The following is a 16,252-nucleotide window of genomic DNA, read 5'->3' on the forward strand; positions in this document are numbered from 1 at the left end:
GATGAGAGGATGCACATAAAGCAGAAGACAGCAGTAGGCACTCAATAGAAGGCTACTGTTTTGTAGTCAATGTTACAGTTGTTTTCAGTAAAGAGTCATCAAATTTTAATTTTCCTGTGGGAGAAAAAAGCTTAGTGGGGTACAGTCACTTGGATGCCTCAGACGACTAAAATTTCAAAAACAATTTGGGAGACCTACATGGAGCCATCAAATTATTCTTTACGAAGTTGAGTGTTATTAAAACCCACCAACAAATTTATCGGGACTGTTATTTCATAGGGCTTCCCGTGTGGCTGAGACGGTCAAGAATCTGCTGGCAATGCAAGAGACCCAGGTTCAATCCCTGGGTTGGGAAGATTCCCCTGGAGAAAGGAACGGCATATAATTTCATACAAGAAAAAGCCCTTGAACATCCCCTAAAAAAGTGGAAGACAGTCTCAGAGTAAAGGAAATCAATCATTTCTAAGAAAGGACAGTTGGCAACTGCATGACAAAATTATCCTTAATTTTTTGTTTCATCACGTACCAGTAAACATTTAAGGACCAACAACAGTTTGCAAATTGGTAGCTGAACTTCCTAGCCTGATTCTTCATCCACGAATTGAGTTGCTTTATCTACCTCATGGTATATTCATTCAACAAACATGAACAACTTGCTATTAAGCAGAGGACTTGAGGATCAAATGAAGCAAAGTAAATATACAAAAACACTATATACACTGCCTTACATACTGCAAAGCACCATTAAAATATACAGCATTATTACAAAAAATACAAATACTATAAATTGATTCCTAAGAGGAAAAAACATCCCATCCATCTGTTTTAATGGCTTAGTCATTTTCTATATTCATGCTATCAGAAAAGACATTCAAAAGTTTTCAGAATGAAGACTGTCCATAATTTTTCTTCAGAAGAGTCATACTTGGGATAGAGACCACAATTCTTTCATTTTCTGTCCTGTGGGAATTGAGGACCTTACTTTTCTCTCATATACAGCTCTCAAGGGACGGTTATTAAGCTAGAAATTGCTGCTATAATTTACCAGCATGCAGAATCTGAATTCTTAGGAAGAAAATATAATAGGATCTAAAAGGTAGGTTCAGATACATAGCAAATTTTATTTTCTTACTTTTGAAAGTGTTCTAAAATTTTCCAGTGTTAAAACTTACTTTCAAGTATGATGATCAATAATAAGACACCAAACTTAGAAAACAGTTTTATAATTTTCGCTGTTGCTTCTTGAACCAGTGAGAATAATTTCACAATACAACACATTTAGGCAGCTTTTTTGTCACTTTCTTTGGTTTCTGCTTCTTTAGGCAACAATGGCTCGATCTTTAGTAACAAACCTTCACTTGTTGAGCTTCGAAGGAAAGCACGTACCACAAAAGGTCCTGAAAACAGAGACAAGAACCAATTCTCATTTTATTCCAAATACCTAATGAGCAAATACAAATATACAACAAGAAAGCTTATAGGATTCGTGTTATATTCTCATTTGAAAAGCACTGATATTACTGAACTATTATTTTAAATTATAACAAAGGGAAGACTGTTCCATTTCTAGAGAAGAAGGCAAACTAATTGTACCAGTGTTTACTAGACATTTATCAATGAAACCACACATATTCACTAATGATTCATCTCTCTTCCAGAAGGTGATCACCTAGAATTTATTTTATTGCAAAGACAACAGTAAAGGGAGCAGGTGGTGATATTTACCTTAGATGGCAAGATTCTAAACATTTATTTAAAACAGTCAGCACATATGCTACCTTTGTATTACCAAACATTTTTTAGTCAAATTCCCTAAAAATTAAAGAAGCTTTCATAAAGATAACGTGAAGGGACTTCATTTAAAATGGCAAAGAGAAGATAACTACATTGCTTTTAAAGATTTACTATTCATCACTCTAGGGCTTCCCTGGTGGCTCAGTGGTAAAGAATCTGCCTGCAATGCAGGAAACCCGGTCCTATCCCTGGATTGGGAAGATTCCCTGGAGAGGGGAATGGCAACCCACTCCAGTATTCTTGCCTGGAGAATTCTATGGACAGAAGAGCCTGGTGGGCTTCAGGCCACAGGATCACAAAGTCAGACACGACTGAGTGACTAACACACACACACACACACAAACACACACACACACACACACACACACACACACACATTCATCATTCTATTCCTGCTATAGGCTCAGAGGTTTTTAAACTGAAATCAAAGTTCTCCAAGAAATAGAAGAATCTATACACATACAATTACTAAGTATTATGGTCATACTTGGCAGAACAGAATTAACATATGAGGTGTTTATTCACCAGTGTGTTTAACTCCCAAAGAAGGTTAAATATAGCCTAAGATTGTATTTTAATTATAATTTGGTTTATAAAACAAAATGTGACAGATTCCTATAATGGGAAGTCTGTTAAGTTCTGAGTCAGTTGAGGGTAGTGGACTCTTGTTTGGTTTCAGTCAGCCACAAGAGAACACATTTTTGTGAATGACAAGTGATACAGTGCGAACTGTACATGTTCCTAGCTTATGACACACCTGCTACATCAGTTTCCCTGTTCTCCATGAATCACTCCGTTTATAAAATGTGATTCTTCTGACATGACTAAAACTTTGTCTCTTTTCCAAAATAGATAAGATAAAGAAAGCCAACTGCTAGTACCAGTGACAAAGTGAATGGTCTGGCTTCAAAATATGATCTATCTCACAAATGATTTTAGTTTCTGCTTAAACACTATTTTAAGTTTAAAGCAATCTGTTACATTTTTCTTTCAAATTTTATTACATTTAATGATAGAAATAATGTGGGAATTTATCAGGGCTTCGCAGTGTATTCCTTACTACTGTTAAAGAGGTTTCCTCTCTAGACAACTACAACTTGTTCAAAAGGATCAGGAACACTTTGGTGAATTCAACTGTATTTCTTTAACCCCTGGAAATATCATGTTACTGTAGCTGCATATTAACTGGACTGTTTTCTTAATATTTTACATTTTTAAAGCATCACAGGATTATAGGGAAGTCTGACCCCAGTGAACCACTTACCCAAATTCAGTGGTCTTTGCCGACAAACTTCGTTGATAACGGCCTGCAGATTGGCAGCTATCTGGTCACCTGGCATATCCAGCTGGAAGAAAAGGACACTTAATATTAATGATGTAAAAGGAAGGCAGCAACACAATTTTTGGTAACTGTACCAGGAGTTATTCCAGACAGTTTTTTCAAATATTCAACTAGTGCAAATCATCTACCAAGGGACTCGGCTGTGAAAGAAAAAACTTCTCAGCCCTTTTTTAAGAATGCTACATTTACATGTCTCTACATGCAAGACTTAATCACCTTTTAGAGCATATTACAGCAAAGTTATTTTGAAGTGGTTCCCACTTGTGACTCCTTGAATTCCAAGAAACTTCCCCAAAGCATATTGTGGGGTAGAATATACCATCCCTACCTGCCACTTCTCCACCCCAGGAATCAGTGATATTTTTTTCTTAAAGTTGTTAATTTATTTATTTTTTTGTTAATTTATTTTAAAAGAAACTTAAGAAAATATTTAGAAGTTAATGCTTTCAAAGTCCAAAATGAAATTCCTTGACTACACACATTCAGATAACACATATATCACACAGAGACATTTCCAAGATGCTATGCTAACACTCTTTAACTGCAGTAACAATTATCTTCCTACTTGGCAAAAGCTACAGTAAGTCCTAAATAGAGAATGAGCCCTATTCATAAAACACCTAACCCAGCATGAATCTCTGGAAAGTCCTTGAGTTTATCATTCAAAATTCAACGCATATTATTCTCTTAAATATGCCACTAAAAATCAATTCTGTTACAGTCCTATGTTTAAAGGATTTTGCACTTTGTCAAATGAATCCAGTTTTTAAAATACATGTAAAACTTGTAATAGTGTAACTGGTAAAAATTACACAGTAAGAATTCAAGATCAAACAAGAATTCTATTTCTCAATGACTCTTGAGACCACTGTGGGAAATGTGGTACATAAGCATAAAAAGAATTCCTCCTGAAAAAAAAATCATTCACATCATCATCAGACATTTGTTCAACACCCACTTGGGCATGATACAGCATCAAACCCTAAATGAGAAGGTCTGGACATTATTGGAGGAATTTTCACTTTATGCCAATCCATAAGTGGGAGTTTTGAGAGGGGAAAAAAAGGAAAATCAAGCTATGCTTAGTTCTCCTTATTAAATCCATAGACCTTACAGACATTAAATTCCATCAAAGTAAGTAGTTCACTGACAGACAGGGTACCTTACATTTGCTATGGCAGAAAAAAGAAAACAAAACATGTAGAGTATCAACATGTGTCCTTTCATTCCTCTCTGAATTCTCCACTTTACCTCAAAAGGCCCTTCTTTCTATTACCAACTGAAGTAACCAACACCGCTCAGAGGAGCTCCTTTACCCTTTGTAAAGATCTATTGTTGTTCTTTAGCCACCAGGTCATTTCCCATGGACTGCAGCCTGCCAGGCTCCTCTGTCCATGGGACTTCCCAGGCAAGGATACTGGAATGGGTTGCCATCTCTTTCTCCCAGGGATCTTCCTGACTCAGGGATCAAACTCACATCTCCTGCTTAGCAGGCGGATTCTTTACCACTGAACAACCAGGGAAGCCCACAAAGACCTACACCTACCTTAAATTTGGGAAAGTGACAGACACAAGAAAAAGTAAGAGGTCCAATATACCTTCCTTAACCGTTACAAGCTAGACTGCTGGACGTTGTATACTACACTCAGATGTTTGTGACTATATTTTCTGCAGCCTTATACTGCCATTCCTACTGTAAACTAACAACATAGGCTCCAGAAATGCAAAACAAATGCCCTCAATGATTTCATGAAATCTTAAAATACATTAACTGTTTTAAAATACAGCTTACACTTTTGTCCAAAATTTAGCACCTCTAATCATTAGTACTATGTCCTCTATTAAATCTTAAAATAAATTCAGTCACACACCTCACTTTACTTTTTATTTTAGATATTGTATAAAATTATGAAAAATTTGCATGTTTTATGAGCATGCTGCTGCTGCTAAGTCACTTCAGTCGTGTCTGACTCTGTGTGACCCCACAGACGGCAGCCCACCAGGCTCCCCCGTCCCTGGGATTCTCCAGGCAAGAACACTGGAGTGGGTTGCCATTTCCTTCTCCAATGCATGTAAGTGAAAAGCGAAAGTGAAGTTGCTCAGTCGTGTCTGACTCTTAGCGACCCCATAGACTGCAGGCCACCAGGCTCCTCCGTCCATGGGATTTTCCAGGCAAGAGTACTGGAGTGGGGTGCCATTGCCTTCTTCTTATGAGCATAACTGTGATTATATAATTGGCTACTACAGATGACAAGAGAGCTACAAAAACACATGTATGCACACAAGCATTTTAAAAAATTATTTATTTATTGGCTGTGCTGGGTCTTTGCTGCTCTGTGGGGTTTTCTACAGTTGTGGCAAGTGGGGGCTACTCTTTACTGCGGTGCACAGGCTTCTCATTGCACTGACTTCTCTTGTTGCAGAACACACGCTCTAGGGTGTGTGGGCTTCAGCAGTCGTGGCACGTGGGCTCCGTAGTTGCAGCTCCCAGGCTCCAGAGCAGAGACTCAATAGTTGCGGCACATGGGCTTAGCTGCTCCATGGCATGTGAGATCTTCCTGGATCAGGACCTGAACCTGGGTCTCCTACACTGGTAGGTGGATTCTTGACCACTGAGCTATCAGGGAAGCCTCCATTAATGTTTTTAAGAAAAGATTGATTTACTGAATCCTGCCTTCTGCTTTCATCCTTATTATATCAGAAATAACTCGCTAAGCACACTAAAGGCTTTCTAGGTGGCTCAGTGAGTAAAGAATCCGTCTGCAATGCAGGAGACACAGGAGACGCAGGTTGATCCGTGGGTCGGGAAGATCTCCTAGAGGAGGAAATGGCAACCCACTCCAGTATTCTTGCCTGGAGAATCCCAAGGACAGAGGAGCCTGGCAGGCTACACAGCCCGTGAGGTCGCAAAGAGTCGAACACAACTGAGCATGCACTCATCTTCTAGTCACACTAGACAGTCAACTTCCCAAAGATGTCGGCATGGTGGCTCAGTGGATATAGGCAAACTGTATCTCTTTGATGCTCAGATTTTCCTCTTTCTGTGCAATTCGTAGCTTTTGCTTTCAACCACTTTCTACCATTATGGGAGAACTAAAAAACTGTGATTCTTAACCACTTTTCGTCCCTTTGAGATACAGATACACGCAGGACAAACTGTAGTCACGAGACTGTCTGAGGCTGTGATTCTTAAACTTTTTTTGGTTATCAAATCTTGCTCCAGAATAAAGTACTCAGGCACACAAAAATTTTAGCTCATGTTTTTAGGGTCTTCAAGGATTCTTTGATTAAGAGAAAGAGGATGGGAGAAGAAAAGCTCCTGAGGAAAGGGTCTCAGTTAAAAGGAATCCTTGGGCCACACCTGGAGAACCACCATGTTGGAAGTCAGCTCAAACACTGTGAAGGACTAAGGACAAGAGTAAGGAAAAAGGATTCAACTTAATGGTCTACATTTTACAGGGGACAGAACTAAAAAAGAAAAGCAAAGTATGTGTGCACAAGTTTTAAACACTCCTGTGTTCCTCCTAAAGTGGCCTGCTTCTGTCACTGTAAATGTTCCAACAGCCTCTAGATGACTGATCATCTCTAACTGGAAACTGCAGAGAGAACTGCTGCTTTGAATAAGCACTTGTTAGAACACCTGACCTTCAAAATCTCTTCCAAGTGCAATGATCTAGGATCATATACAGGGTAGCCTGGCAGTGGTTTCTGCAAGTGGGCCAACACTCCTAATTCCCTTGACTCCTGAAGGTTTAAACCAAGAAAAGGAAGACGGTCTGTGTATTTCCTACACAACATCAAGGGAAGTGATAGCAGCAATAGGAGTGGCAGGGATAGGGGTGATAGTAGAAGTAGTAGGAATAGAGCAGCTCTATTTACTGGGTGCTTACTCTAAGCCAACTCTCTTCTAGGCACTTAAACATTCTCACTTATTTCTCCCAAATATCCTAAAGATGGGTCCCGTTATCATTTTCCTTTTACAATCAGAAACTGAGACTCAGAAAACTTGGCAACTTATTCAAAAGCACCCAGATGATAAAGAGTGGTCCAGCAGCTATGTGCATGAGCTCTAAAGGCAGAGAAATGTCAACTCTGAAACTTCCACTGCTTACTAGCTTGTGACCCTGGGCACAGCTAGAAACTGACGGTAATCCTTATGAAAACTGAAGTATCAATTCTCCGGAAAACACAAATGACTTGTTATAAACTAAGGAAAGAAAAAGAGGAAACTAAGTGAAAACTGAAAGGAAAAGAATATGCATTTAAGTGGGAAAAATGCAAATTTTTCTTTCTGCCTAATGAATCCTTTTCTACATTTCCAGCTTTTAGCTGTTCACAGCACACAATCTAGCAACACTCACTTGGCCTTCACTCTTTGTTGAGCTTTGACTGGGGCCTAGGAACAGAAAGATGAGGAAGACACGAATCTTACGATCAAGGAGCTGACCATGTGGTCACTAAAATACAACATGACAGGTGCCACTCAAACTAAATGAACAAAGTGCCACGGGGGTACAGAAGAAGTGACTGTGACAGGGAAGGCCTCACAAAGGTGATATTTAAATGGAGGCTTAAAGGATGAAGAGTTCTGAAGACAAAGAGGATCTCCCAGGCAGAGGGAGGAGCACACGGTACTGGTAAGAACAGGAACTTCGGGTGACCAGGGGGTACAGGTGAGGCAGCTCACCGTACCTAGGCCCAGGGTTGGTTGCAAACTCAAATGACTCCAGCTGCCAGAGCTGGTAACATGAACGACTGGAGGGGACTGGGTTTGAGTGTATGTGCGTGTGACCTGCAGGACACGGCTGTGCAGAGGTGGACAGCACCGCCCCACAGGGAGGCGGCAGTAGCCACTCAGTGCTGACAGAGTGTTACACTGAGGTCTCTGGGGCCAGTTTATCAGAACTCTTGACTCATCAAGAACAACAAGGAATCTGGATTTCTGGGTGATATCATCCAGTTTTTAAATGCTGAATCAATAAAACAAAACAAGCCTGGGAGCCAAACTCAGCCAGTAAGGTACCAATTTGCAACATCAGACATCAAGTTACATCACTGAAAATAACAGGAAATCCTGAATTTGAACTTGGCATAGTGATATGAGATTACACTGTAAAAAGATTTGAATCTATAGCTAAAGATTTTAGAATGCACACGTCCTAAGTTGCCTTCCTTGTGTCCGACTCTTTGCAACCCCATGGACTGTAGCCCACCAGGCTCCTCCGTCCATGGGATTCTCCAGGCAAGAATACTGGAGTGGGTTGCCTTGCCCTCCCTCCTCCAGGGGATCTTCCAGACCCAGGGATCGAACCTGCATCTCTTATGCCTCCTGCATTGGCAGGTGGGTTCTTTACCACTAGCACCACCTGAGAAGCCCTAAAGATTTTAGGCTACATTCTGTCAACCATGAGAAGCTACTTAATGTTTATAAGTGAACAACTGGTATTTCTCAGCTATGTTTTAGAAAGAATTTTAGAGGAAGGGTGTAAAACAGGAGCTGGCAAACTTTTCTCTATAACTGGTCAGAGAGAAAATATTTGGGGCTTTGCAGGCCAAATGGGCTGTCACAAATACTCAATTCTGCTGTTGTGGTGCAAAAGTCATCCTATACAATACATGAACGATGACCACAGCTGTGTTCCAAGAAAGTTTAACTGACAAAAACAGCTGGGGAGCTGGGAGGGTCCCACAGGCCACAGTTCGCAGACCCCTGGTGAGGAAGACAGACCAAAGGATGCCTGAGAAAGTGAGTGGCTCTAAAAGAAACCATTCACTTTCGCTACAACAGAAATGATTTTTGTTTTGTGTGTTTAACAGAAAGCTTTGTTGGGTGCTGATAGACTTTCAATGTATCCTACAATGCATCTACTTATGCAGATGAGGCAGAAAAATGTTTTTTCAAGCTAAGAATTGAATTGCCATTTAAAATAAAAGTAGGAAAAACGCTCAGCAACTAACTGTTCTGACAACTGCCGCAAATTTTACATATGCACTTGAAACAAGATGTTGCATGGGGCCTTTCTGGAAGTTTGTTCAGGGCTGATGACCAGAGTCTACATCTGAAAGCAAAAAAGGCATTTAATGCCCTATATTCTTGGCCTTCCCAGGTGGCACTAGTGGTAAAGAACCCATCTGCCAATGCAGAAGACATAAGAGACGCACGTTTGATCCCTCGGTAGGGAAGATCTCCTAGAGGAGGGCATGGCAACACACTCCAGTATTATTGCCTGGAGAATCCCACGGACGGAGGAGCCTGGTGGGGTACAGTTCATGGGGTCACCAAGAGTCAAACATGACTTAGCACACGTGCTGGCACCCACACTCTATATTCTAAAGAAAGATACCAACAATTAAGGTCATAATATTCTCTCCATAATCAACAACCATGCAAAGTAGAAGCAGGCCAAGAGGCAAGGCTCCAAGAAGCTCCTGTGTAGACTGGGGGCACTGCCAGAAGAGGGTACTGGTGGTTGAACATATGCTTGAAGGACATCAAATCAGTAAGAGCTGGTCAGAGGAGCAGCGACAACCCAAAGTGGGATGACAAGCACAAGCAGGTAAGGCAGGGCAGTTGCTTCTACTCCCTTTGTTAAGCCTTTACCCCAGAGGAGTTATGCCTGGAACCTGTAGTGGAGCAAGGCATTTACAACTGAATTAAGTCACTGCCACACTCTACAGTCTAGAGCGGAAGAAGGTGTGAATGAAATTTTAATAAGCCCTCCCTGCTTCAGATCACGAGCCATAAAAGCCTGGTTCCAACTTGAACAAGGAAAATCTTTGGATATGAGATCAGAGTTTTGAACTGGATCTCACTGCACTTTTAATTTCTGAATTAGATCACTAGAATTATGCCTGTCACTCACCTCACATGCCTGTGCATAAGAGAGAGAGAAACTGTGCATGGTACACTTGGAATCAGGGAGTGGAGAAGACTATTTCATGTTTGTACTTCACTAAATTCAGACTTTTCAATAGGGCTGTACATTTACACACAGACATATTCTGTGCACACGAGAACTGTGAATATACATTCATAGGAATGATGGTTAGAATAATGAGTGACACCTAGGACTTCTCTGGTGCTCCAGTGGTTAAGAATCTACCTTCCAATGAAGGGGACACGGCTTAGATCCCTGGTCAGAGAATTGAGATCCCACCGCTGTGGGGCAACTAGGCCCACGTGCCACAACCACTGAGCCCACGCCACAACTGGAGAGAAGCCAACTGCGACAACAGATTCCATATGCTGCAGTGAAGATGCTGTGTGTGGTAACTCTAATATTAGTAAGACCCAGCACACCCAAATAAACAAACAAGTGATGCTGGAAACAACCTAAACGGCCCAAAAGGACTGAGGTTGAATAAATTATGATACATCCACAAGATACTACTATGAAAATAATGCTCTGCAAGAATTTTAATAATTTTTGAAAATATTCAAGATACACTATTTAAGGAAAAGAGAAAAGAAAATTCAATATATAGTATAACAGTAATTACATAAACAAGAAATAAACACATAGTGCCTTGCAAGTTTCCTCCCTTTTCCTAGAGCCCTGATGACGTGCCTGATGACACGAATAAGGTTTCTGTTCTGCTACAAACACATACACACAAAATACATGCATAAAGAAAGAACAATAATGAACAGCATTAAACAGTACTAAAATGTTACCAATTTCAATTTTAAAATGTTATAATCTTATTTATGCTATTTGTTATCTTTCAAATATTATATACATGCTATCACCTGTTAATTCCAAAAAAAAAACCACTAGCTTAAGTTTAGCATTTTAAATTATAAAACCGGTCTTTACAATGCTAAAAAAAAAAGACAAGGCATACTTTATCTCTTTATGCTTCCTTGAAAAAAAACCAAATCCATTCCCACTGCTGGTACTGAGGGACATCATGGCCCCCGCCCCCCCCCCACCAACCCCCTCACAAGGGTCCTAACAGGCTTATATATATTGATAATTATATTTTTTAACTGAAAGGCAGTAAAATTGAGCTTTTCAGGGTGTACAGTTCTATCAATTTTAACTCATGCAAACATCTGAGCAACCACCATCACAACACTACACACAGAACCAAAAACCCTCCCTCACCCATTCCTGATTCCTGGCAACTAGTGACTTGTCACGATGGCTTCATTTTTTTCTAAAAGATCATACAGGTGGAATAACATGTTACCTTTCTTTCCTCCAAAATTTAAAAAACTGTGGTAAAATATACATAAAATTTACCATTTTAACCCTTCTCAAGTGTACAGTTCAGCGGCATTAAGCACCTTCACTCATTGTAGGGCTCTGGCCACCATCTTACCTCCAGCACTTGTTCTATCTTCCGCGTCTAAAACTCTGTATCCATTAACACTAACTTTCAACTCCCTTCAGCCCCAAGCCCCTGACAACCACCATTCTGTTTTCTGTCTCTATGAATGTAACTGCTCTAAGCAGTTCATATAATATTTGAAATCACATAATATCTGTCCTTTTGCGACTGGCTTATTTCATTTAGCATAATGTCTTCAAGTTTCATTTGCTACATGTTGTAGCAAATATCAGCATTTTCTCCCTTTTTAAGGCTGAATAAAATTCTATTGTATGTACATACACATTCTGTTCATCCATCCATCCTTTGATAGACACTTGTGAACCACGCTGCTATGAATATACATATATCGATCTATGTCCCTGCTTTCAGTTCTCTGAGGTATGTATCTATAAGTGGAACTGATGGATCTTATGGTAAGTATGTTTAATTTTTTGAGGAACCACTATACCATCTTCCACAGCACCTATACCACTTCACATCCCCACCAGCACTGCACCAGGCTTCCAACTTCTCCACATTCTCACCAATACTAATCTCTGCTTTTCTGATAACAGCCATTTCAATAGGCATAACGCAGTATCTCCTTTTGATTTTAATTTGCATTTTCTTGATGCTAATGATACTGAGTATCTTTTCATGTGTTTATTGGCCATTTGTGCATCTTATTTGGAGAAGTGAAAAAAGTGAAAGTGTTAGTCGCTCAGTCGTGTCCAACAATTTGCAACCCCAAGGACTGTATGTAGCCTGCCAGGCTCCTCTATCCATGGAATTCTCCAGGTAAGAATACTTCGGTGGGTAGCCATTCCCTTCTCCAGGGCATCTTCCCAACCCATGTATTCAAATCCTTTGCTAATTTTATTTGTCTTTTTATTATTGAGGTATAAGAGTACTTTATATTTTAGCTATGCCTCTTATCAGATACACACACACACACACACACATAATTTGCAGATATTTTCTGCCATTCAGTGGGCTGCCATCTCATTCTGTCAATAGTATCCTTTGATGCACAAAAGTCTTATGTATTTGATAAAATACAATTTATCTTTCTTTTTCTTTTTCATAACTAAATATTTTTATTTCACATCTGGATTCAGTTTCACATGTATTTGCATAAATAATTTAAAAATCATCTCTAATGATTATGCACAACTGCATGCTAGTTCAATGGGTCCCACCTTCATTCTCTACTTACAACACAACCCTTACTCTGTTGTAGCTCCAGAGGAGAGAGGCCGGTCTCTTTCTTTACAGCAACACTGAGTTTGCGTTATGTAAAGCAGCTGGGTGGGTTCTACTTGCTTTAAATTTTAATAATCAGGCTAGTGATTTTTTATTTATCATTAAAAGATAATACCCCAAACTGTTAAGGTCAGAATAAAATGGTACAGTTCTAGCATCCCAAGCTAGAAGGGATTACTTTTTTCAATGTCTCTCTTTTGTTGCCTGTGCTTTTGGTGTCAGTATGTTACTTTCCGAGACTACTTTCAATCAGGTTACAGTCTGCAACCTTTTGAGAAAATGTCCTAAATTATTGTGTCTATCATTGTTCACATGTTCTTTTAAATCACTGAGTAGTATTCCATTACACAGATGTATCAGACGGTTTTTTTAAAAGCCATTCACGTACAGAAGGATAACTGGATTTTTTCCATCTTTCGATAATTATCGATACAGTTCCTACAAATATTTGTGTGGATATCTATTTGTGTGAATGTTATGTTTTGATTTCACCATAAATATTTCAACTCTATGGGAATGGAATTGGTGGACCTTACAGTAAATATATGTTCAGTTTTACAAGTTACTATCAAACTGTTTCCAGAGTGGCTGTACTATTTTGTATTCCTACCATCAATATATGAGAGTTTCTCTGTAATCTTGCCATTTTTTAAAAAGTAATTTTCTGCACAATACTTCCTCCTTTCCTTGTGAGATGCCAGTGATACGAAAGTTAGATCTTTGTTATCGTCCCATAGGGCCTTGATGCTCTTTCCCCCTCCCCAATCTTTCATCTCTGTTTTTTAGACTGCACAATTTTTAAGATCTATCTTCAAGTTCTCTGACTCTTTCCTCTGTCACTTCCATTAATTTCATCTCCAGGAGTTTCTACATCAATTCTTCTGAGATCCCTTTCCTAAGTTCCCCTCTCTTATAGATAAATGAGTACTTTCTGATTCCCTGGGGCTCTCCCTTTTCAGCACTCTGCCCAGAAAGCTGAGGTTTTATTTACATTTTGCCTCTTACTTTCTCCAAGTCTTTAGGTAGTGGGGGCCAACAGGCAGGAAGTCAGAGAAAATAAGAACAGGTTGCCCATCTCAACCTCTCATCACCATAGATCCTCCAACAGAAAGGAAGGCAACCCCCTTCCTCAGTTTTAGATACCTATGTCTTCCTCTGTGCCCACTAGCACTGTTAGGAGCCATAATCTCTACTTTCCAAGCCTGAGGTTGAGGGCTTCTCTTAGAGCCCTCCAGGGGCTCTCTCTGTCCATACTGATGTCCACTTCCTGGTTCCACACTATGTTGAGACCAAGCCATGTGACAACACAAATGGAAAAGTGGAAAACTCACCCCCACTCTGGTGGCATTTCAAATTTTGGTCTTCCCTAATTCTCTTGCTACTGTTTACTATTCAGAGTCTTCATATAGCTGCTCTGGGCATTCTGTCCAAGGTTTATAATAGGTGTACTCACTGAGAGAGACACAGAGTCAGGTGATTATTACACCAGCTCACTTGGAACCAGAACTCCCCATGCTTATGTTTTATATATTTATATTTTAGGGTTGGCAAATTTTTTCTGTAAAGGACCAAAGAGTAAATATTTCAGGCTTGGAGGGTCACGTATGACTTCTATTGCATACTCTCTTCTTATACAACCTTTTAAAAGACCATTCTAAGTTCACAGGTGGTATAAAAACAGACCATAGAGCCATTGTTTTCCAACTCTTGTATTAGAATACATTATTTCTCTCCAAATAAATGAAAATTCATGCAAAGACAAGCTGCAGTATAAGTTATGCTTTACATCACTTTGTAACAACTCAATACCAATTTTGGTAACCAAAATCTATAAGTGCTATGAGGCAGAAGCAGCCTTTATCATTGGTCATGATAATCTGTTTGAAAAATGCTTTGTCTTTACATTTAATATATTTAATAATTCATAATAGGATCTTGTAGCTGTTTTACTGTTTACTGTAAATACTATATTTCTAAATGTTATTATTTGTTTAGAAGTAACACTAATGAATGAATGCTGGACGGCATCACCAATGCCATGGACATGAACCTGGGCAAACTCTGGGAGACAGTGAAGGACAGCGAGGACTGGAGGGCTACAGTCCATGGGGTCACAAAGGGTTGGACATGACTGCAACAACAATACTAATGAGAATCACAGGGAATTCTCTTTCAGATCCACTCACTTTCTAGGATTTTGATAAAGACAGAATTCAGTAAGAGCTGTCATATTTATCACTGGTTTTTGAAATAAAGCTAACAAAAGAAAGCTGTGTGTGCAGTATACTGACAACCACTTACCAAGAAATGGGTTTGCAAATAAAGGAAAGCAAGTCAATGTACTCCCCTACTCCGTGTTACGTCACATTCATATTTTTAATCACGAGTTTTTCTGTTGATCAGTGATCACTACGTTGTTGAGTTAATGCTGTTTCTCTCAAATGGTATGGTTTTCCTTATGGTATTATTTATATCTGATGGAATGGGAGAGTGACACTTCCAGTTCCCAAAAGTTCTGAGAAATTAGCATCTGATTTCACAACAGTATTGATAAGAAAAGTAGAAATGATAAAAAACTCTTTTTAATTCTAATATTCCCACTGGTAAGAACACTGATAAAAATCCAACCAAAGGCTGCAACCTAGAATACTACAAAGACTATTCATCCCAGTTAAATAAATACACATCTCTTACAATGAAGCGCTGAGTATCACAATGAAGCGCTAGTATGTTGACATATACTGGGCCCTGAATAAATACTATATTCTCCTTTTTCTTAACTACATACTCTTAGATTTACAGAATTTGACTTGTATGTTCTACACCTTATTTTCCACTTTTAAATTGGTCTGTGACACAGTACACTGCAGTATACCAAAAATAATGCAACCAAAGAAAAGTTAATCATCAACAGGAAGGCATGGAGGAAAAGGAGGAGGGGAAGTGGCAGTGAGCATGTGCCAATGAGCAGCTGCCTTGTATCCAACTACTGTTTGTATCTGATTGTTTTCAGCAATACTCCTTGCTTGCAGCTTTCTCAACTTGCAGACCTAGAGCCTTCAAAATAAGCCTTCATTTTCCATGTGCTATACTATTCACATCTTGTTTTAACTGAACTCCAACACACTCACTTCTCCTGTTCTAACATGTTTGCTAAACCTGAAGGCTCTGCTTTCAATACAAGATTTTACTGTGTTTATATTCCCTACCCCTGAACTTGTTTATTTTTGTTACCATATACATCATCTTTTATCAGCTGCCAAGTTGACAAGATTCTTGCCACGAAACAATTCACTATTACACAAGCAAAATACAGTGATACACACCTAGGAAGGGACTATGTCTACAACTTTAAAAAGGAGGAAAAAAGCACACCAAAGACAGGGCCTTATATTAAATATGTCAAAGATCCAAGTATATCTGAAGCCCAGACAAGAAACACTAGTTAAATCAGGTCTTGGCATGATTTAGCATAAACAAAAATCTGAGTTGTCCTATCCCATTTTTTTTTGTTTTGTTTGCTAATAGCATTATTTA

The 16,252-nt window shown here is 39.3% G+C and overlaps 1 protein-coding gene across 1 annotated transcript in view; it reads right to left on the bottom strand.

Annotated features, from left to right (window-relative positions):
* Positions 1-1,207: 1,207 nt before the first annotated feature.
* Positions 1,208-16,252, bottom strand: part of MRPL1 (mitochondrial ribosomal protein L1) — a 64,941-nt gene continuing 49,896 nt past the window's right edge. Inside the window, exons 8-9 of the mRNA XM_061145733.1 lie at positions 3,059-3,140; positions 1,208-1,397 (exon numbers count right to left, since the gene is read on the bottom strand). Coding sequence (XP_061001716.1) covers positions 1,279-1,397; positions 3,059-3,140 — 201 coding nt within the window. The 3' untranslated portion in view covers positions 1,208-1,278. The remainder of the gene's footprint in view (positions 1,398-3,058; positions 3,141-16,252) is intronic.

This window comes from Dama dama, chromosome 6 (genome assembly GCF_033118175.1).
Source record: "Dama dama isolate Ldn47 chromosome 6, ASM3311817v1, whole genome shotgun sequence".
Lineage (NCBI taxonomy): Eukaryota > Metazoa > Chordata > Mammalia > Artiodactyla > Cervidae > Dama > Dama dama.